Raw genomic sequence first — 24,564 nt, forward strand, 5'->3', positions numbered from 1 at the left:
GTCAGATGAGTATGAAGGGGCCCGCCTTAGGGCTCTTGGTTGGGTCCAGGGGGCAGAGCCCTCGGAAGCTCAGGGGTTTTGGCGTTTCATTACGGTCAGATGAGCATTTTTTGATACCTTATTATTTTGTGACACTGGCAGGACACTATTTGGCGTGGGGTCCAGGGGGCAGAGCCCCCAGAAATCAGGGGTTTTAGGCATCAAATTACCGTCAGATGAGCATCTAAGGGCCCGCCTTAGGGCTCTAGGAGGAATCCAGGGGGCAGAGCCCTTGGGGTTTTAGGCATTTAATCATGGTCAGATGAGCATATTGTGACACCTCATTATAATGTGACACTGGCAGTTAACTATTTTTCTTTCTTGCTCTCTTTCTTTCTATTTCTCTTTAATATACTTTTATTAATGCATGTTTAGTTGTTTACCGAAATTACATATTACACTGTTCCAAAATGAAATATCAACGCCCTCTAAAGACTATGTTATATTTCCTTAGCATCATAATAAATGAATAATAAATTTATGATACCCTAATATGGCTGCTTGAATTTCCCTTGTTCACTAATATTTGTGTGCATGATAAAACAATAACCCTTTTGACACTACACAAATTACCCTAAATGTCTCTTTATATACATGTCTACAGTTACCAGAATTTATCTTCATTCTGTCACTTTATACAACTGCCTCTTATATATAAATGATATTAAAATAACACAACACGGTCTGTACAACACACTATCCCTATAACATTACACACATGTACGGTATTATGTAACTGCACGTGTAATGTATCATACAAAGTTACTGTGCGTATAAATCACTTTAATAACAAATTTATACATCAAATTATCTGAAAACTATGAACAGTATAATACCAACACCCAACTCAAACTGACGGCTAATTATTAATTATCAACAAATTCAAATTATACTCACAACATTGGGCTTGTCTGGAATACTAAATTATTGATTGCATATCAGAAAGATGACTTTCCCAAATAGAGAATCATGTGCAGCTAAATTGCTACGCCCCAACTCGGCAGACCAAAATTCAACCAAAAAACCATCGCTTCTGACGTAATACTCCGATCGTCAACTGAAACAAAGAATGTCCTTTCAAAACAGGGATTAGTAACTTACAATTGTTAAATCGCTTCCAATATGTTCATTTGAACCAAATTCATGACCCCATACAAAAGCTTTGTATCACTTTTAAGTTATAGATGTATCATTAAACCCAACATTATGATAATCCCTTTCAAACAGTAATGCTACATTCATGATGCATCTACATTATATTAAAGTTTCCAACTTATATTGCAATGTTCTTTGCGACTGACTCCCGGCCCCCTGATCCGGGGTCGGAGGGACCGCATGTTTGTTCCCAAAATCTCCGGTAAAGGGTACTTTTTCGTGTGACAAAAAGTCCGGCCCGCTTTTGACTTTCACACTGCTTTCGACAAGAGGGAACATTGCATACGCGAGCCTTAACTAACACTGAGTGGAGGGGTCTGACTCTAACATACCTTACATGCTGTCTTCACCTCACATAGAAATACATGTAGGCCTACTACACAAGTACAAAATATAAATGGTCTGGACTGGCACCAAACAAATCATATGCTCATTGAGATGTATAATTATGACCTTGAATTGACCTTGATAGAGCACTCAACTCGACCAGACTGTGTATTCTATCTTTAACGTACCATGTCCCATTTGCAGGCCCCCCAAAATATTAAAAGGTTACATTCCAACGGCATTTGAAAGATTTAGAACTTCCCTTAAAAAAAGGGGGGCTTGAAAATGTCTTTAAGTGGGAAAATAATGACTATTAGTTGTCGAATCGACTACCAAGTCAGTAAAGAGGCCTAATAGTCTGATTTTCAGACCATTGTACCCAGCGCTCAAAATACACGGGGGCGGTGGGCGATTCGCCCTGAGCTACATAATCGCCCCCGTCAGGTTGCTCACGGGGGCGATTGCAAAATTAAAAATCGCCCCCGTGGAATTATAGAATAAAGATTATCTTTCCTGTTATAACTTTAACACAATATTTAGTTTCAATTTTCAAACCTTAAACCAATGAAACGGAACTTAGATTAGCGTGCAAGATTTCCCGTTCTATGAGTAGGCCTATTAATTATTACCGATTCAGCTTGCAGTGCAGTGCCGCCGTCAGCAGTGGTTATAGGCCTACTGCGCCGTTAGTAACGGTACGTGTGCACGCTGCCGCGCCATGTCTGCTGGAGCTGGAGGCGATCGCGCAAGGGCAGAAACATGGTCATGGAGAAGTTTTTCGTTGTGAAAGCGTAAACCCGCTAAAATCTGGTAATTTTAAATGACCAGCAAATAATGAACCACGACCAGTAAATTAATATTAGGGACTTTTAGATTTGCACGATGAGAACGTGGATTGCAACGTGTGACCTCCTTTTAAGGCACTGCCAGTGTATAAAAGGACGTCACATGTGAGGGGGCTGGATAAATGCACATATATTTGTTTTGGGGGGTCCAGTTTTTTGGGAACATTTTTGGGCCGACTCAGCCGGCCGGTGAATATTAAAGCGGGGGGATGCTGGAGAGGAGGACTACTAATCTATTTTATTTTTTTTTCAAGGGGGGGGGGGAGTGAAGCGCCGTTTTAGCATGACTTTCTTTTTAACTCTTACTTTCACCTATCTCAGATAACCCTAAGTTTTTGGTTGCTCCTTTATGTAGTTGATAATGCATGATTAAAATAAAGAGAGAGAGAGAGAGAGAGAGAGAGAGAGGGAACCACCATCATTTTGCAATGGTTCAGGGTTTGTGTAATGTACATTTGAAACCATTTCTTAGCGTCTCAACCCTGAAAAAATAGCAAAACTATTTTTGAGGAAAATCATTATACTGAACTGAATAAAGAATAATAGCTTTATATTGGCTCATACTAATACTGATACGAGCTAAAGTATTTGTATAGAGGTATTCCAAAATGACATTCTGATAATCAATATTTTGTTCTGGTATCATATGTAAATACCCATAATACAACTGATCTCTATGATTTCTTAACGTGACATAGCTTCTTCTCCCCCTGCAAACAAAAAAGAAAACAAGGTTATTTAATAAAAGGATTATACGACAAATAATCAATGTGATTCAAATTGTTGCAAGGATTTTTTTGAATAAGCAATACTTTTCACAAGAATCTTTTTTGAAAAAACGACTTTTACAAATCACAGCCATGCAAATCTGCCACTGTGTTGTAAGATCACTTTCAGATTAGGAGAAATGTATTCTTTAATGAGTATTTTACATTGAATGGAACGTCTCAACTCAGTAAGCATGGCAGAGATTTGTAAAAGTTGTTTTTACAAAGAAGATTCGGGTGAATAGCAGTGCTTATTCAAACAAATATTCGCATCAATTTGAATCACAATCATTATTTGTCGCTTAATCCCTTTTAATAACCTTGTTTTCTTTCTCGTTTGAAAGGGGAGAAGAAGATAGGCCACGTTAAAGACATCATAAAGATCAGTGTTGTATGCGTATAAATATATTACATACACAGGCCCCGCGGAACGTTTATCAAAATGGGGGTCTAAAGTATTTACGATCAGGTAGAGGGTAGCGAGCGTAAATTGGTGGGGGGGGGGGGGGGGGTTCAGAGGTTTTAGGCATTTAATTACGGTCAGAGAAGCACAAATATTTTGATGCCGCATTTGTGTCACTGGCAGGTCAGGGGGGGGGGGCGTTTTCTATTTTTTTTCTTAAGGTAAAATGTACGTTACTATCCTATTTTTTACCGGTTTGTGAGGCTAGGGGGGGCGGGCCGGTAGAATCGGCCCGTGGATCCGCGCCTGTCCAAAATAGCACACACACAAAATCGCCTCGCCGCTTCGCGGCTCAGTAAAGAAAGAATGTAAAGGTTGCTCCGAATAATGAGGAGGAAATAATGTGCAGAACGGGAAAAAATCGAGGGAATGTCATCAGGGGATGAAAGTCAGTAACAGCTATGCATTGTATGGATATTTGTATAAACAAGAGCCCCCGTCAGTACTAAAAGAGCCCCTGTGAGAAGGCTCACGGGGGCTCTTTTTTGGGGGGAAGAGCCCCCGTGGACAAAAAATTAATTTGAGCCCTGATTGTACCGATTGGTCGTAGTTTTGTGTTGCGTAAAGATTCAATCAGTCTTAACTTTGGCCATTACAAGAAGTGGGTTATTGATGCAGACAAATGCTCATGTATCCTTGACAGCTCATTTTATGTATGTTATTACCAAAGAAGAAAGAGCCAGCCAGTCACTCAAAAGTGTCTGACAGTGAAGTCTAGCAAGTAAACGGGTTTCCTTGCATAATTTGAACATTGGACACTGCGAACGCTTTAATTTCACAGACAGGACATGCATGACATATTCATAATTCCTGCAAAGTTCTACAGAATTTGATGTTGGCTGTAAAAAGGGACATAGTACCTGACAAAATGATTATTTGCTAAACTCCATGATCCAGCATTTAAAGTTGTTATTTGTCACCAAGTTATAGACTACATTAATTCATGTCATCATATAATCCTGTTCTTATTTATTGACGCTGACTCTGGATAACACTCTCCCTGATACCCCCTTCACTGCAGTCTAATATGTAACAGTCATTTTGAGTTTGGCTACTTTGCTTATTTACGCACAAGTGCAAAGCATTGATGTAGATTACCTACGTGCATGTTCACTGAACTAAGACCAGAATAAACTAACTTCATTCAAGATCGTAATTCGACATGTTATAATTATAGATGAATCAATATTTCAACTAACCTCTGTGCCTCCATAAGTGACTTTAAATAAATCCTCATAATACAGAATGTTCTGTAAAGAAGAGGTCCTCAAAAATAATGTTCATGTTTTTTTTCTTCATCACTTCAATATGCCAGTAGATGGCGTTATTATAATTTAGAACTCAACGTTTCAGTACTTTTACTGTACATGTCAAATAAAGTTTTTAATTTTTACTTCAAGGGCAAAGATTGCCCTACATATATGAAATTCTTCATTTATTGTCCTTTCAAGTTATACAAAACGAAAATAAGCACATTTTCAAAAACTTTCATTACACTAATATCGCTGATGATTCCTCTTCTCTTCCTTTTTCTACTCCTCCTCCTTCACTCCTTTTTTCTTCTTCTTCTTCTTCTTCTTCTTCTTCTTCTTCTTCTTCTTCTTCTTCTTCTTCTTCTTCTTCTTCTACTACTTCTATTATGATTATTATCATTATCATTAATACTACTACTACTACTACTACTATTACTACTACTACTACTACTCTTACTACTACTACTACAACTACTACTACTACTACTACAACTACTACAACTACTACTACTACTACTACTACTTCTACTATTCATATTATTGTTATTATTATTATTGTTATAATGATCGTTGTTGTCATCACTGTTATTACTATTGCTATTTTTAAAATAATTATTATCATTATTGTCATGATCAGCATCGTCAGTATATTCATCAATTTTAGTAGTAGTAGTAGTAGTAGTAGTAGTAGTAGTAGTAGTAGTAGTAGTAGTACATTTAGTAATATGATTGGAGTAGTGGTCCCATTGTTATCATTCTAATCATGATAATCTTTTGCAATACATGTGCCCAGGATTTATTACTATACTACATCCATGGTGTTTACCAAAACTCAACATTCGTGGCTGAAATAATTATTATCAAGAGAAAAGAAGAAACATTATAATTCCTTGCATTACCCTCAAAATGCCATGGAAATATTTTTCTAGAGCATTTTCATAACAAGTTTGGCTGAAAGGCAAATCACTCAATCGTCCGACCAGCTGATACAGCATGTTCCAGCAGGCTCATATTATAAACGTTGAGAAGACTTTTGGCCGTTACCCGTCATAAATCTCAATTGAGATAAAGTAGAGATCATCATTTTACTGTTCATTCAGCCTTCTTCGATCGATATTCTTTCATCGTATTTGGACCTATTTTTAGTTTTAAGAAAGAACGAAAGATAAGGTGGCAGAGGGATGGAGAATAGAGACAGATACAGAAATAGATTTAAAGAAATGCAAACAAAGGATATAAGAAGGAAAAAAAGTAGTTATGACTATCATGCTAACAATAATAATGTGATTTTATAAATTTAATAAACATGTTCTAAGTTTGATAATAACACATACTGATGTAGATATTATGCCATCAACATTCTTTACATACATTTTATATATTGAATACCTTCGTTTCAAATTAAGAAAATACACGCTTTTAAAGGTATTGTGGTTCAGAAGGTAAGTCACCGGACTGTGGACAACAAGGTACGGGGTACGAATCAGTGCCGGGGTAATATTTATGGAGGGCCAGAAGTGTCAAGTCTGACAAACATCAGCGCCATACATGACCCCACTTATCATTATATTTGGTATACATTAAGCGCCCCCCCCCCCCCAGTGAAACCGGGAAACAACAGGTAGTTGTAAGAAAACCGTAAGATGTTTGAAAATAAGTCTGATATCACTGAAGATGAATTCCATCGTGATAAGAAACATGTCAGTGAAAGTCTGATTTAAAAAATCGATACAAAATATTCGATCGATCACACACGAATTGGCTACTCTGTGACGTATCTTCCCCGCTCCCCTCCCATCTGCCCTGTTCTATAAAAGAAACTAAGAAAATGAAAATTTATGACATTTTCAGTACAGAGCAAATTGCAGAGGAGCTCGCAAGACACGTCACAGAGTTGTCAGTTTCGCAACTTCAACAATTAATAACTTCTCTTTTCCATCGCATTTTGCTCTAACATTCACTGATCTGTTTCTCTCATTTTCGGCTTCTTTTAAAAACAACTTAATATCAAGGTTTACTTCCCTCTTAATTGCTATGATTTTAAAATTAAAAAAATATAGTAACCCAAAGGCGATTTATGTGGGGTTTTTTGTTCTCCCTTCAATAGCATTGATTTGATGATTAATATTCATTTTTTTCTTCTCGAAGGCTCGGAAAGTCCAAATACACAACTGTCCCACAGGCCTACTAATGAATTCAGTAGTTTGGGTACAATAAAGGATAACAGTACCTAATTTATTTCCGGAATTGATCCCTTTTTATTTATACGTAACAATGATCCATTTTCATTTTGAAATTACGAGCCCTGACTATTTCACTTTAAGAATAAAGAATCGTTGGCTATTTCATCTTCGGAATTGCGCACCTTTGGAATAACCTGACTGCAACTTCTAAAATAAGAAATGGTGGTAATTGTCATAATACTTATATGCCCCGCCCCATCCCACACGCCCTATTTTAATATTTACCATGGAAAACATTGATGCATAATTCGCCAAGAAGGTAGACTGGTAGTGGTGTGATGGCACATACGACAATGAAGAGAGCAAACTTGAACCCAGAGAGGACCCGAAGAATCGGGTAGACCCAGATATCGACGCCATATCCTAACCAAAATATCCTAAAAAATGAAAGCAGAGCAAACATACATTACCGAGATTACCAAGAGTCCTTTTCAAGACTCCTCAATCCTCTCTCTCTCTCTCTCTCTCTCTCTCTCTCTCTCTCTCTCTCTCTCTCTCTCTCTCATGGTGCACCCGCAAGCCTACTGTATAGATTGCTTAAGTTGTTCCATTTTATATTTCAAGTACTAATGTAACTCTAGAAAGAATTACAAATATATTCAATTTCATCATAAATCTATTCTATAAAAGTTTAACATTTATAGTTTATTGAAGAAGTATAGGCCTACTCTGATAAAAGCTTACCGTGGATTATGCTTATCATTACTGGGGATACGAGGAAATGAACTCTAAAGTACTTCCTCGGTTAGTTCGAGCTGCACATACTTGGCTTTCACTAATAATAGTGGTGTGCTATTAAATATGTATCCGTGAACGTGTTGTATTCTGACTTATTCTCTACGGATCTACTGTATTCTGACTTATACTGTACTGATCTACTGTATTCAACCATGATTAATAATAGTAAAAGTTGCCATAATAAATTATTTTATAAATACATATGGACTGAATACTGAATGACAAAATAAATTCCGTTGACATCAGATTCGATGGTAAATGCATACAAATTTAACAAGAATGATAACAAAAACAATTATACATACCATGACATGTAAAGTGCGGAGATGAATAGAAGACTCGTAATGCCAAGCAATCGGGATGGATATTTGTGTCGTACTAACCACATGTCCATTAATAAGATCGGTAAGACGTTTGTATGCTGATGATGCAAATCATAAAGGAAAACAATTTGACAGAATCGATACACATGAACTTTTTAGTAGAAAATTCATCTACTTAAACAACACTCGACTTATTTTGAAGTATATGCGTACCCTGTACAAACAGAAGATCTCTATTCCCCATCTCCTTGAACGACTTATATGGACGTTTGGCTTGAGCATAAATTATTTTCATGATGTATAATCATATATAAAATTCTTCGTAAAACCAGATTATAGTTAGCAATGCTTAGTGAGCAACAACTTTTTTTAAATTCTTTTTTGCCCCCCCCCGAAATTTGAAAATCGCGCCGACCGATAATTCGCTCGTTTGGGGCGGGGGGGGGGGGGGGGGGGGGGGGGGGAGGGGGGGAGGGGGAGGGGGGGGGGGGGGGGGGAGCAACTTTTTTTTTTTCCTTTTTGCCCCCCCCCCCCCAAAATTTGAAAATCGCGCCGACCCATATATCACTCAGTGGGTGGGGGTGGTAGTGAGAGCACTTATTTCTTGTTTTACCCGCAAATGTAAAAATCGCGCCGACCAATATTTCACTCGGGGGGGGGGGGGGGGGAGGGAGCGGGGTTAAGGAGTATTCTTCTTTTTTTTTAATTTGAGGGGAGGTTGACCCCTAACAACACTCCACCCCCCCCCCCCCCCCCCCCCCCCCCCCCCCCTGCGTATGCGCCTGATCTATTAGACGTAGAAATGAGATGTATATTCAACATGATATATATTTTGCCATTTTCCAAAATGCTTCGAACATGGGAATCTTGTATGATTTTATAAAGTTGTCTAAGCGATTGACAGCGAATCTCACACTGCTGTTATCTTTCAGGACTTCTCCAAGGCTTTCCATTTTTATAAACTTTCTTATTATTATAGGAGGCGCGATAGCTCAGTCGGTAAAGCAGTGGTCTCGTAATCCGGTGATCCGGGTTCGAAACCAAGTCGATGCGCTAGTGCCCTTTGGTAAGGCATTAATCCTCATTACCAGGTCCATCGGAGAGGACCTAAAGCCGTTGGCCGTCTGGTTGCTTAGCCTTTATGCTTTCTTAGCATAAGAAGGTTCCCTTTTGGGTCCTCTCCTGTTCATTCACTACATCAATGGCTTTCGAAACTCATCCTAAATGCTCTGTTTTCTTCTCTGTGCAAATGATAAAAGTATTTTCTATACTCACGATATTCCCCAAATTCTTTTCAATACTTTTTATAATGAATTACAATTCGTTTATCTGATTGAATACATGCAAATAAGGGTTCCAAAACACCTACCCCCTGTACAATCACCCCTAGGATAACCACCCTCTAGGATGACTGGCCCCCTAGGACACCTACCCCGGAAAACTACCCCCAGACAACTACCCCTAGGACAACTAACCCCGGACAACTTCTCCCAGAAAACTACCCCCTACAACATCCATCCTCTAGGACAACTACCTCCCCCCCCCCCCCCGGACAAATATCCCTTTTTTTTTACTTCACTATTATATTTTCTTCACTAATTCCACCGTGATATTAATAGAGAAACATGTCCCATGTCAGAATTGCTCTGATCGCATTCTTCTTTTACATCATTTATATAAACATATTTTATTGATCAAGATACTCTCCACACTCTCGTATTGCATAGGCTTCTCCCTTGGGAATCGTTAGCTCTCCCGTTTTGTAAACTTACTAAAACATGATTAAGCCAGACTGGAAAGATCTCATCCAACTCCTTTGGGTAGACCAACTCTCTGTCGATGGACCATAGTATCCAAAACATGCCAACCACCATCTACAAATAAATGAGGAAAGTAATATTTGAAAGTAAAAATTGTTGAATAATCGTTGACGACATAAATGTATGAAATGATAAGGACGATGATAATGAAGAAGATGATGATGATAAATATTAACAAAAATAGGTAAGTGTATTTCGAAGCCAACAAAAATATAGGGGAAGGCTTCAGGGAACTATTGTTGTTTATATACCTCCCTTTAGAGATCTAGCCATCTGATTGGTCAAAATTGAAGTCGGTATTTCCGCCATTCCCGTAAAGAAACGAACAATGCCTGTACCGGTTAATAGTTCATGATTGAGATTCCCGCAAGATTCCTAGTACCGGGAAAATAATAACATTTTGCTGCAATTCCCATTGGTTTACGTGTTAAAACTTGGTTTGTGCGAGCGCGGATACCATACAGTGCTTTTTTCTGCAATTCCCAAATGATTGTAAGATTCAGACGTCTTTCCAGCACAGATTAACCAGGCGCAGATCCACAACGGGCCCGTCCCCCCCCCCTTGCCAAAAAACAGGTAAAAAATTTAAATGGTTACGTAAATTGTACCTTTTTTAAACAAAAGAGTGTAGCCACCCCCCCCCCCTTGGGAAAAAGAGTTTTTAATAATTTGTTTTCCAATATTTTTTTTATTGAGGCCTCTTACCCCCCCCCCCCCCCCCCCCCTTGCTTATTCAACGGTTGGCTAATTCGCTGTTCAATATTTTCTCACGTATTGGGCCCAAACAAAAGTGCTTTTTTTTTCTTCTTAATTTTTTTTATACTTTCTCTTTCTTTTCTTTTAAATGACACAAGTGTAAAGCGCTACACATTTATGTATACGCAGAAGGACCCACGTTGTGCGAAGCTACAGTTTCATTCCCCCCCCCCCCCCCCCCCCAATTCCCCGCGTCATATGTGAACAGACCTAAAGAGGGGAAAAGACAGAGATGGGAGAGGGCGGTCTTACCAGTCCAATGGGGAATGCAACAGAAGAGAGAACCCAGTCCCTCAGTGAGTGCATCATTTTGGATTTCACTCCTACGATCTCAGTCACATCGGCAACACAACAAGAGAAGAAGTAGACAATCTGGAAGAACTGAACATCACAAAATAATCATCAATTTATATGAAATTATTTCTTCGGTTATCGTATCATTATAGGATCCTTTTTTGTTCTTTATCTTTTTGGCAGTGTAGTACACTCAGAAATCGTTAAATGACGCTTTTACTTACAATATATTATTTATTAATACAATTCAAAACATAGATCATATCGAGGTCATATATATAGCTATCATCATGCTGCAAATCGGTGTCCTCTTATGCCTCAGTCACACCTTTGCGTATTTGGCTTGCGTATTGCTGCGTATTTATGGCCAGCCAATTTATCATTTATTCCTATTTCTTGATCTCAAGACATTATTTTCTGTTATAAAGCAATAGTAATTCTTGATATCAAGAAATAAGGAATAAATGTTAAAACGGCTTGCCATAAATACGCAACAATAGGCAAGCCAAATTTGCAAAGGTGTAAAGCCTGGTGTGTGCCGAATGCGAGTAGGGCGGAGGCGTTTCATGTACATTATTATATAACTTGATTATATGCAAAAACGTGTTGTCTACACAATTACAATGCACAGAAAGCTAAAAAAAAAATATCACATTCTTACCCAGCACCACATCGTGAGAAACTTGGTATCCCCTCCATATCGATAGCTCTGTGGTCGAAAATCTGACTTATTAGCCGGATAATAAACATGTTCACAATAGTAATAATACGAGGAACAATAGTAGATCAAAACCAAAGCATGGTAAATTTTACCACTCAAAGGAAGACCCATTTTGCATGTGTTGTATGAATTACGGTATTAAAGGAAATAACGTGGCAAAGGCCAATGAGGGGATTATATGTGTAAACATAAGCAGCCGACTGGCTTCTTATATAGTCTGGTTACAAGTCTCAACGTCTTCTTCTTCGTCTTCAACATCCTCTTCTTCTTCTTCTTCTTCTTCTTCTTCGTCATCATCATCTTCTTCTTCTTCTTCGTCATCATCAACTTCTTTTTTTTCTTCTTCTTCTTCTTGGTCATCATCATCTTCTTCTTCTTCTTCTTCTTCTTCTTCTCTTCCTCCTCCTTTTTTTCTCCTTCGTATTAGTAATTTCTTGTTATCCATGAACGACATAATATAGACTAAATTATAAAATGTTCATGTTTAAACTAATGTTGCAGGTAAAGTAAACTACACCTTTGCACTTTTTATGTTATTAATTACTATAATGATATCGTTTTTTATGTTGATCTATTAGTAAGATCAAACTTTACAATTTTGTCAGAGAATATTGCCATTAAAAAGGGCAAATTTGTGCTTAGCCTTGTAGCTCAAAGCTGAATAGTAAATACGTCGACCATATACAAGTATTATCTTACGATTAGAAAAGGCACTTTGATCAGCAAACAGCTGATATACTTAACAACAAACTCAAATTGTAGCAAGGTGTCCTATATGGTATTGTACAGCACCTCTTAATTAATCGCTGAATTTGTATTTAGTGGTAAACTCTGTTACGCATAAACACTTTGTTTGTCTAATCGCTGCAAGTAGAACAGCAACATGGCACCTAGAAACATAACATTGCGCGCTTTAAAAATATTATGTCTAATCATTATTATTAATCGCAAAAGTAATTTTAGATTTTCGAGACACGGTCTCTCATTGACCTATCTTTGGTATACACGCATACCACTCGTTGCTGCGCATAATTATGGTTAAATTGAAAGCATCGATTTGAAACTCATTTGTAAGGGGGCACATTCGTGTTATTTTTTTTAAAGACCCTATCCGATGGTAATACAACTTTATATCAATGGAAAGCTGAATCAACGTAGAATACAAATATAAAGGAATAACAAATATTTTCCCTTTCGGTATTGCACTAAAGCAAATTGAAACCTCATTTTCCGCACCCCTCCAAATTATTGTTCAACTGGGGTAAAATTTCCTGCAGTTACGGTGACGGCGTAACATGTGGACCCGATGTAACCGACGCGATAAGCCGTGTTTAATTAAACAGTCATAAGATGATGTCATCAAATCAATAACTAGTTTTAAAGTCGACAATTTTTGATTTTCAATGCTGTGGATTTCGAGTTTACAGAGAGCTGTTACTCCTCGGACAGACACTGGAATAGCATACAATTTATATAATAGTTATCTATGGCTTATAAGAATCCGTTGATATATAATTCATCTATTTCCTTGTTCACTTCCTACAGGGTCTTTAACAATGAAGAATTTTTTTTCCTTCAATGAGCATGATTGGATTGAACCGAATATAGTTATGTTCGATTTGTTGGTTTTAGGTCCTACTAAACCAAACTTATAACTGTGGTTCCTTCTTTGACTTATCTGACCACGTATGAATAAGAAAAAGCTAATTATTTCCATATTTCAGATTGTCTGAGGCTTGAGGGCAATTCCGCTGTTTCAGAACGACCTAATACGGTACTTGTCTTTTGTGTGAGGGTGTGTTTCTTCGTTTGTTTGTTTTATTTTCCTTGGTTAAATCGCGGAAGGGCAATGATACGGAATGACATGAAGAATATCCTTGAAATTTGTTTAATTACGTATTGTTTGATCTTTTTTTTAAATAAAAATTTAAACAAAAAATTGGGCTTTCCCATCTATTTATTTAATTCTAGTTAGCTATTATAGTATAAATGCGCTATAATAAGAATTTTTCTTCATACTTATCTCATCATTATCAAAAATATGACCAGAAAAGGGCTGTAAGTCAGGAACGTTAGATGGAGTGATCCCCAAATTATTACTTCAGGCCAACGGATTCACGGAGCACGCCATCTTCGGCTTGCAGCAGGTAGGGGATGGGAGATAGTCAACATTTACAAGATTTGAAGTTTGACTGAACCATACTCTTCTATAGCTATTACCATTCTTATTTACGAATTACACATCCTTTTTTGGTATCTTATCTGTATTAATAAAGGTATATTTTCTCTGAATTGTGTATCGTGATCAATTATGTATTGTACTTTAAAAAATATAAAAAATTGAACTTTTCTTTTTATTCTTCTCCCTCTACTTCTCAATCATCTTCTTAATAATCATAATAATACATGAGATTTATATAGAGCCATTTTCCATTCTTATTAAATTCTCAAGGCACTTTCTTCATATGATCTTATTATTATCATAATTATCATTATCATTATTATTATTATTATTATTATGTATGTTATCAAACATTATGATCATGTTAAATTATTATTATAATCACCATCACCATCATCATCGTCGTCGTTGTCGTCGCCGTCATCACAACAGTACTCTTGTTGTTGTTCTTGTTATTCCAATACCAGTACCAGGGGCGGCGATTTCTTTTCATGACCGGGGGGGGGGGGCGAAATGCGAGGGACGATGGAGCAGTGGCATAATGGGCAAAAACGTTTGGGGGGGCAAAAAAAAATCCGCATCACCACCACTCTTACATGTTACGCAGGCCCTGGGAACATTTTTCTAAGTGGGAGGGGGAGGGTTAAAGTATTTACGATCATGTAGAGCAAAGCAAAGCAAAGTGGAGCGTACATTGGTGTGGGGTCCAGGGGCAAAGCCCCGGTGGGTGTCAAGGGGCAGAGCCTAATGAAGCTCAGGGGTTTTAGGCATTTATTAAGGTCAGATGAGCAGGGGTTTTAGGCATTAAATTACGATTATATGAGCATCAAGGGGCCGCCTTAGGGCCCTTGGTAGGGTCCAAGGAGCAGAGCCCTGGAAGCTCAGGCGTTTTAGGCATTTAATTTTGGTTACATGAGCAACCAGGGGCCCGACTTAGGGCCCTTGGTGGGGTCCAGGGCACCCGGAAGGTCAGGGAAAAACCATGCAATTTCCACAACATATCAAAACCACTGGTATCGAATTAGAAATAAACCACGTTTGAATTTCATTTGGAGGAAATTGCCCCTAAAGCCCCCCGCCCCATCAGTACGCAAATGCGAGTGAGCATAGTGAATGAGAGGGGTAAAGGTGACGGAAGTGACTACGTGTTTTTGAAGTTTTATTGTATTAAACAATTATATTCCTTAGCAAAACTATAGTATAACGTTAGCAATATACCTTTTTTCACCCTTCAGTTTTCTCGGTATTTACTTCTACATTTTGAAGGATATTATGCGAGGGAGCGTAGCTACCGAGTGAGAAGATTTTTGCATTTTGTATTTGTTTAAACGCTGCACTCTTGGGCCCTCCAGAGCCTAATAGTGTGTTGCAGTCATTAGTCAGTATTTGCTATACATTTTTTTTGTGTGTGGGGGGGGGGGACGATCCCCCCAAAAAAAATCGAGGGGGGACGTGTCCCCCCCCCCCCCCGGGAATCGCCGCCCCCGACCATTACTCACTTTCCTCCTTTACATCGAAAAGCCCTATATTAGCTGTTATACAACTAAAACAGATATGAATACCGGTAAGAACAAATACACAATGGTAACACATTGTGAGTTATAAGAAAAGTGTGACTAGACTAGTAAGTTAATTGAATTTTTAATCATTTATAATTCGAGTGTTCTGTTTTCTCTCTTTCAGGTTCAGATTGTTGGTGTACATGATCTTTCAGGGTATCTATGCCTCAATAACCATTGCGATGATGTGGCTATGGTTTAACTTCTGGATTGCCCACATCGTATTCCTCTGCTTTGTATTTACAATTGCTACAATGGGCCCACCTACTATCTGGACCTGGACCCAAAGCAGGCCTTTGATTCTGATCCTTATCGATTGTGTGGAAAGTCACCAGAATGATCAATCTTCTGTCTAGACTTGTTTCTGAAGAAGGTCTATACAATTATCACCTTTATGATTGTGGTTAGTCACCTCGTGAAAAGATGCTTTTTATAAGGGAATTATTAGTAGTATTACTTATAATATACATTCAAATGTAGTGCTATCAATCATCGGATTAAGATTTGACATGTACATGTACATATATATCGATTCAGAGTTTACCTCAAAGTGTATTTACCGGTAAGTATCGTCTGTTAGGAGCCAGAAGGGCGTTCACTCTATGTAAACGAATAGGATTTAACGCCCTTTTGGCTCGAAACACTGTCTACATATTTCCATTTACATGTATAACTTTATTCGCACGGTGTTGAAGAATGTATTAGATTGAAGTCAATGTACACAATTTATGGTATATTTTTGAGAAAATACGAGTTGCCATGAGAATTAATTGTTTCTTGGGTTCTAGTTTTTTCTTCTTTTGTGTGTAATTAAATACCAGATGCAATGGGTATGACTTAAGCTATCTGTTTACCTTTATAAAGGTAATTAAGTTATGTACCTCTTCATTCTGGTCAGTATTCCCTTTTATTCTTAATCAAAATGATATCTAAAATAAAGTTACTATTTCATATTTTTGTATTCTATGATAAAAAAATCAATCTAAGAGGCTGTTCACACCGGCAGAGATAGCGCGGTCTAGCGCGCGCTATCTTTGCGGTGTGGAAGGTACAACGTCGTTTCGGTCCGCCCAACAGCGAGCCACGGCGAGCCAAAACGGCGTGCCAGTACTGGAGCACCTCTTGGGGGCCGTGGTCCACGAGAGATAGCGGGGTCTAGCCCGCGATAGAGCGCGCGCTAGACCGCGCTATCTCTGCCGGTGTGAACAGCCTCATTATCACCCTCTTTAGAAATGCTATCCGGAAGTGACCTTGCAACAGTATCTCTTTAGTGTTGTATTCGAGTGGTTTAAGCACTTGACTTGAAAATTAAAGGTCCTAGGATCCCAACACGGCGCTAATGTCCTTTGGCAACGCATTAATCTACATTTACCATTCAATAACCGAGAGAGAATGCCCTTACGGTGACTTATGGAAGGAATAATCCCCAGGGAGTGGAAATGGTGCACATTGTGCGTGAATGAATCCGATGACCGGGGTAATAATATTTGTAAAGCGCTTAGAGACGTTATTCCGTATTAAAGATATTATGTCCCTTTTGCAGCCAACATCAATTTAAACGTTAGCAGTGTCCTAATATTCAAATTATGTAAGGAAACCCGATTACTTGCTAGACTTCACTGTCAGACACTATCAGGGGCGGCGATTTCTTTTCATGACCGGGGGGGGGGGGGGACGAAATGCGAGGAACGAGGGAGGAGTGACGTAATAAGCAAAGACTTTTTTTTGGGGGGGGGGGTAGAAAAAAAATCCGCATCATCACCGCTCTTACATGTTACATGCAGGCCCCGCGGAACGTTTTTCAAAGTGGGTTTGGGGGGGGGGGCTAAAGTATTTGCGAACAGATAGTTCAAAGCAAGTGGGGCGTAAATTGGCGTGGGGTCCAGGGGCGGAGCCCCATGAAGCTTATAGTTTTTAGGCATTTAATAAGGGTCAGATGAGCATATTTTGGTATCTTAATTGTGACACTTGCATGGAGGTCACTAATCGGAGTGGACTCCAGGGGGCGAAGCCCCCAGAAGCTCAGCGGTTTTAGGCATTAATTTACGATCAGGTGAGCATCCAGGGGCCGCCTTAGGCCCTTGGTGTGATCTAGGGGCGGAGTCCCTGGAAGCTCAGGGTTTTAGGCTTTTGAATATGGTCAGATGAGCATCCAGTGGCCCGCTTAGGGCCCTGGTGTGGTCCAGGAGCGGAGCCCCCGGAAGCTCAGGTTTTTGAGGCATTTATTTATGGTCAGCTGAGCAACCAGGGGCCCACCTTATGGCCCTAATTGGTGGGGTACAGGGGACAGAGCCCCCGGAAGCTCAGGGAATTACCATGCCATTTCAGCAACACTTGTAAATTATTCACTGGTATCGAATTAGAAATAAACTACGTTTGAATTTTATCGGGAGGGGGAGGGGGGACTGCCCCAAGCCCGAGTGAGTGAGCATAGTGAATGAGAGGGGTGAAGGGGACGAAAGTGAGTACCCCCTCACAGGTTTTGAAGTTTTGTTGTATTACAAAATTATATTCCTTGGCAAAACTATAGTATGAAAACAAACAATGTACCTTTTTCACACTTCAATTTTCTACAATATTTACTTTTTGAAGGATGTTATGCGAGGGGGCATAGCTCCCGAGCCATGAGATTTTTGCATTTTTATTTGTCTAAACGCTGCACTCTTGGGCCATCCAAAGCCTAATAGTGTGTTGAAGTCTTTAGTCAGTTTTTGCTGTACATTATTTTTTTTCTCACTTTTTCAAATTTTCCGGGGGGGGGGGGACGATCCCCTCCTACAAAAATCGAGGGGGACGTGTCCCCCCCCCCCCCCCCTCGGATCGCCGCCCCTGGACACTATTGAGTGAGTGACTGGCTTTTTTTCCTTCTTTTGTAATTACATCTATAAAATGAGCTGTAAAGGGTACATGAGCATTTGTCTACATCAATATCCCACTTCTTGTAATGGCCAAAATTAAACTGATTGAATTTTTGCGCATCATAAAACGTACGACCATTCGGTTCAATGGTCTGAAAATCCGACTATTACTTACTGGCTCTATAGCTCTTAAGTAGATTCGACAACTAAAAGTCGTTATTCACCAACTTATAGACATTTTTAAGCCCCCCCCCCCTTTTTTTTTTTTTTAGGGAAGTTCTAAATTAGTATTATCTTTCAAATGCCGTTGAAATCTAACCTTTTCATTTGTTTGGCCTGCAATTTTGCCTCAATAATATAATGATGATAATATCACATTTATATTAAAAGCTCCTTTTCATTAGATACAAAGCGCGTAAACAAGATATACTTACAAACAAACAAAAGGAGAGAAAATCATTTGAAGCTTACATTAATTACAAACAGAAAGGAATATAATAACAAATTAGAAGAGATTTGGTTCTAGACACTTCTTCTGTATTATAGTATATGAATTTAGGTCTGTATCTGTGGCAATCGCATGGTTTAATTTGTATATACTTATTATTAGAAAAAGTTTAATCAAAAAAAGTTTGTAGCCGCTTGGTACAATTTCTTTAAATTCATGTATAATGTCCTCAAATTGGCAGTATAGCACATTTATTAAACCTAGTATGAGAGAAAGTCAAGAAAGGGGCAATTATCTAGACAGTTTTGAAGTGATTTTTCTTCCATGTTTTACAATTCTTCAGGGTTGGCCTTTTTTAAAACTGAAATATATATATTTTTCATGACGGAAATAATGCATGTACAAACCTCAAAGCTGAATATTACCATGGACATTATTTATAAAATGACATACGTTGCAATCCATGTACAATTATGTACATATTCAATATTGTGTAGTGGAAAAATGTGGATTTATATTTCTAAAGATATTTTTTTTAACTGTCTATTTTCTTGTGTAATGATGTAGTGTGAAATCTTCATTTGCTTCATCTTTCTTTCTGTCTCTATCTCTAGGTCTCTTTCTCTCTCTCTCTCTCCCTCTCTTTCAATCTTGGTTTATCAATTTTTCTCCACTTGACCTCTCTCTCGTCCTTGCTCCCTTCTCTAAACTCTTGAAACTACTTAGAAAAAATACTTGTAAGGCTACAACACCTTTCCAGAGAATGATTGACACGCTTAAAAATATATACTGGTACTAAGTTTGCTGAAACCAGCATCAAAGTATATGTATATAGTGATATTGTTAGCTCTTGTAAGAAGCTTTCTCTATTGGTAATTCATTTACATGATGATGATGATGGTGTTTCCCTTGAATTACTCCAATGAAGATCAGTTAGCCCTATACAGTGCGACCAAGAAAAGAAGAAACCGAGAAGTATCGATGTTTTATCATAACTTAATCACAATTATGATTAATAAATGACACATATTTGTAAAGCTTAGATCCTCCTCATGAGTGATTAAAAGCAATTTGAAGGAAGGAAACCAAAAAGTCATTTGGCGGGCGGTATCTGAATTTCGAAGAAAAATTCACATTTCTAGAAAGTTCAGTTTCTGCCCTTTCATATGACACCTCAATCAGGTGATGCTTGCATTACCATAAGTTGATTTTAAAAGTTCGTTTTTATTGGCTGCCTGCCGTAGCAACAAGCAGAATTGACAAAAGACTTTACTCCTTTTCATTGACAATCATCCATGCATGAAGTCTTTCGTCTACGAAACGGAGTTAAGTCTTTGGTCAATTCTGTTGTTGCTACGGCAGGCAGCCAGTGAAAACGAATTCGTTTAATCAAATTATGGAAATGCAAGCATCACTTTAAACAAACACAACATTGTTATTCCTGGATCATGTTACCTGATTGAGGTATCATATGAAAGAGCAGAAAATGAAATTTCTAGAAATGTGAATGATATCAAATTCAAAGGATCTTATTAGAAATTTAATATTAGTTTATGTAAAGATGAAAAGTTCATCGTGTTAAAGAAAACCGCAATCATTAAACTGAACGAGATTTTTTTTTAAATGAAAATATACAATTTTATCAGAAAATATTCGAAAGAAAAAGCAAAGCTCAGGAAGGAAAAAAATGGGAATCTAGAAATAGAAATAGTCTCCCTCGAAGATGATGTCTTGAAAGCAATAGATAATAAGAACATTGAATCTTTAGAACTGAAACGTAGAAAATAAAAGCATGCTATGATTATATTAATGAAGGACTTACAATTCGTTCTAGAGCATCGTACTATGAAAGAGGAGAAACTTTACCCAGTTTAATGGAATCAAATAAGAGAAAAACAGTAATCAGAAAACTAATGATGAATGAAGAGAAAATAAGTTTTGATCAGAGAGATATAATTCAAGATATACACAATTTTTATAGCAAACTTTATGCGCATTCCACGGTAGATTCTAATTCTAGTGATGCTTTTTTTGGTACAGATCTACCCAAACTAATTCCAGACTCTAAGGATATTTGTGAAGGGAAGTTACAGAGAGGGAATGTATGGCAGTTGTGAAAGAAATGAAATTAATAAAACACCAGGTAACAATTGGTTAAGTGTTGAGTTTTATTCATTATTTTGGCCAGTAATAGGAGACGTAGTGGCCGATGCTTTTAATGAATCCTTTTGTGAGGGGGAACTCTCCCATTCACAAAAACAGGCAGTAATTACTTTAATTCATAAAGAAGGCAAAGACCCGTTAAAAATTAAAAACTACAGACCCATTTTCTTACTTAATGTGGACTACAAGATTTTAACCGAAGTTCTGTCTACAAGATTTAAACAAGTATGACCAGAAGTTATTTGGATTGATCTGGTGGGATATCTTAAGGGCAGAAATATAGGTGAGGCAATTCGGTTAATTGACGACATGATCTTTCATGCAACTCATAATAAAATACCTGCTTATTTTTAAGCAATATATTTTGAGAAGGCGTTTGACTCGGTTTCACAAATGTTTTTACAAAAGGTCTTAGTAGCCTTGGTTTTGGACCGTCATTTTGTAAATGGGTGAAAATAATTTATAAAAAGGCTCAGAGTTGTGTTTTCAATGGAGACTTATCAACTGGATATTTTTATATTCAGAAATGTGTGGGACAAGGTGATCCTTTGTCTGCCTATTTATTTTTACTTTGCATTGAGATTGTTGCTCGCGCGATTCGCAGCGACTCTGCTATTCATGGGGTTCCCTTTGATGATATTCACGTTAAACAAATTCTTTATGCAGATGACCTGTCGCTGTTTGTTCAAGCTCTAGCTCAAGATGGTGGTCTCCTGCATTTTTAAAATTTTAGAATGATTTGTCAAATATCTTTTTGTTTTTAAAGATATAATTACATGTATTTAATGGATTTATATTAGGATATGATTATACTGTATACATGTATATGTATTTTAACTTTTGTTAGTAAGAATTGTATACATGTACATGAACCTAGTTTGTATTTTATTTCTAATTATGTTGAAAAATGCCTCAATAAAATCAAACAAACAAACACTTATTTTTTTGTTTTAATTCAAGAAAGTTCCTTCCTGTGAAAATTGCTGTCGTTGACATTTATGAAAGTTTCTATTGTCACAAGTTTCTGGTTCTTGGGGTAAATTTGGCAATATGAATTTTCTGATGATGTGACCATGGCCCATATTGTACAATGATGATAAACCGGTGTTACATGTATGTGTTCGTTTCACTTGATATTTGCCTCTGAGACAATTGCTCAAGTGAAGATGTGTAAATTGAAGATGTTTATGTTTTTATCGTTAATTTGAGGTGAACTGAGCATTTTTTTTAGACATTTAATTAATGACTGGAATGTTATCATACTAACCGGTATGGTAAATGGATTATTACTCTTGGATATTAATGTGAGATTCAAGTTTTTCAGAGTTATCACTTATTTATACCACGGACCTAGCCACTTCATATTTTACTCTATTGTGCCCCAACATTCTAAAAAGGATTGACGCACCTGACTCCAAGTAGTCACAACTTCTCTATACCAATCAGGGATTACAAGATTTAGACCCTTAAGGTCATTAATGAACATAATTTTAAAAATCAGCAAAGCGAGATGAATTATACTTTTCACCCACACGATTGAGATGTGAACATTCTATTTATCCACTTCATTTGTTGGAATTGTTGGAGAGACTCTAAACATAGCATTTTTAGTCTCCCGTCTTTATAAGATTTGGCCATTAATTCCAGTTTAATCCTGTCTTGGCCTTTCCAAATGAACCAACAAACTAACTTATTTACTACATTATTGTACCATTTAGGTATTTTTGACATGATTGCAAGGTATAATAATTGTGAGAAATCAAAGTTTTGGCAATTTGTACTTTACCTATTAAAGATGGGTTTCGAAGTCTCAATGAATTCAGTTGCCCTTTTATTTTGTAAGAATATTATCTAATTGTAAAGTAACGGCATAACGGGAGTAAGATATCTTATTCTTGCAGTCATGCTATATACCAATATATCTAATAAAGTAAACTCATGAATGAACAAGTTTGATTTGTCTAATTATGTTTTCGACGCTTTATAATTGGGCCAAAATGTAAGCATCCAAAAGAGTCTGAGGAATGAGGGCGTAGGTTTCAGAATTAGAAGCGCTGTCATTTATATCAGGTTTCTTTCAATCAATTTCAAAGTTGAACCATAAAACAGTTTTGTTATGAATGAACAGTTATATGAACTTTAACCCATTCGCTGTGGCCAAAGAGTTAACTCCTTGGTCTGACTCTAAAAGTCATGAGGGAAGCCATGTGAATGTACGCATGAGTTTGACCACCAATTCTTTATGCTTGGATTCGTCTCTCCTTTTCTGTGTTTGCCGTCAAACGAGTCGTTTTCGTACTTTCTTATCTTCGCTACTATCTTACACAGAAACGGTGGGGACAAAACACCTTCTCGACGTAACGTCATCGGGATTGTTCCATACCGCTTCCATTCGAAATATGAATTGTACAAGGTATCGTTAGAATTCAACAGATTGAGATAGTCGACAAGATCAACCATAGAGTTAAAATCTTGAAGATGTATGAAAGACTTTGGAGGTGCAACTTGAAGGTAGTCTTCCTTTGGGGCGCCGTAGACGATGGGCACAACGTCATGCTGTAAAGAATTTTCCCAAAACTTTTCTGTGATGTAGTCCCTGCACTCGCTGTTTTCCAACGCCAGGTAAAACTTGTAGGTACGGATACGATTCCAACAATCATCAGAACTTCTATTACATATGAGCTTCCCACATGTGCCGTAAATGTCCACTGGGATAAGCCGTGAGAGTTCTTTGACAAATCCAAAACGGTCCCATGAAGACAGGTGGCAATTTGATGCCATCCAGACCACCATACCCGTTTTCTCCTTTGCCCAGTCTCGAGCATCATCTGGGATGACTTGTGGTTGGTTGCTGTCATAGACGCCATAGGGAATGGATATGGATGACGACGGTCTGTACGTCATGGTGTAGTTGTATACGTAATCATATACATTTGGTGGTATTGCATTTACCCCCGTGTGTCGAGGACTCTCTCGGGTAAAGAAAACCCAAACTTGCTTGGATGGGCGTCTTCTTTGCATCTCATCCCAATTCCAACTCGATAAATGAAACAGTACCACCGCATCACTCCTCATCATTGTTTCGAAGCTGGTATCTTTAACAAAACGAATACCACAATCTAATCCTGGACACTCAAAATCTTGTGGCTTTTGGGGCTTCTTGCTTCCACTCCTGATTTGAACTTGACGGAAACAAGAGGGCGGCTTGGTTTTGGGGTGTGGCGAAGAATGCCCTATCGTCATGTTTGCTGTTCCCCGCTTCTCCTCCAACTTTCTGGACGCATGGAAAGCCATTCGTGGGGCAGGAAAAGGAGAGACATTTTGGAGACGGATGTCGTAGTTTGGATCGTAAGATATTACAATAGCCAAACATGATACTATTGCCAGCCCAACCGAAATGACGATCTTGTTCCTCGAGTTTATTTTCATCGTTTTAAAGTAGCGAGTGAACTTGTGAATGATTTAGAGATAATGTAACCAATCCAAATCCTCGTACCGCTGTATAAAGTTGTGCTGGTGCATATTGGAGAAGCAGTCTGATCGCAAACGGGGCGTCGCTAGTCTAGTTCTGGACCCTTTTTGCCGACTATATGCGTTAAGCCGAGTAGTG

General features: G+C 38.1%; 2 protein-coding genes across 2 annotated transcripts; both read right to left on the bottom strand.

The window, feature by feature from the left end:
* Positions 1–5,344: 5,344 nt before the first annotated feature.
* On the bottom strand, positions 5,345–11,901 carry LOC100890136 (androgen-induced gene 1 protein). Its single transcript, XM_030973677.1, has 6 exons — positions 11,685–11,901; positions 10,982–11,110; positions 9,926–10,027; positions 8,136–8,251; positions 7,318–7,469; positions 5,345–5,985 (listed from the first exon to the last, which is right to left on the bottom strand). The coding sequence occupies exons 1-6, from the start codon at positions 11,853–11,855 to the stop codon at positions 5,942–5,944; spliced, it is 714 nt and encodes a 237-aa protein (XP_030829537.1). The 5' UTR covers positions 11,856–11,901; the 3' UTR covers positions 5,345–5,941.
* Positions 11,902–23,138: 11,237 nt separating this feature from the next.
* On the bottom strand, positions 23,139–24,248 carry LOC100890299 (glycoprotein 3-alpha-L-fucosyltransferase A-like). The gene has a single exon (XM_003728070.2). The coding sequence runs from the start codon at positions 24,246–24,248 to the stop codon at positions 23,139–23,141; it is 1,110 nt and encodes a 369-aa protein (XP_003728118.2).
* Positions 24,249–24,564: the final 316 nt, after the last annotated feature.

This window comes from Strongylocentrotus purpuratus, unplaced genomic scaffold (genome assembly GCF_000002235.5).
Source record: "Strongylocentrotus purpuratus isolate Spur 01 unplaced genomic scaffold, Spur_5.0 spur5_scaffold_7, whole genome shotgun sequence".
Classification (NCBI taxonomy): Eukaryota; Metazoa; Echinodermata; class Echinoidea; order Camarodonta; family Strongylocentrotidae; genus Strongylocentrotus; species Strongylocentrotus purpuratus.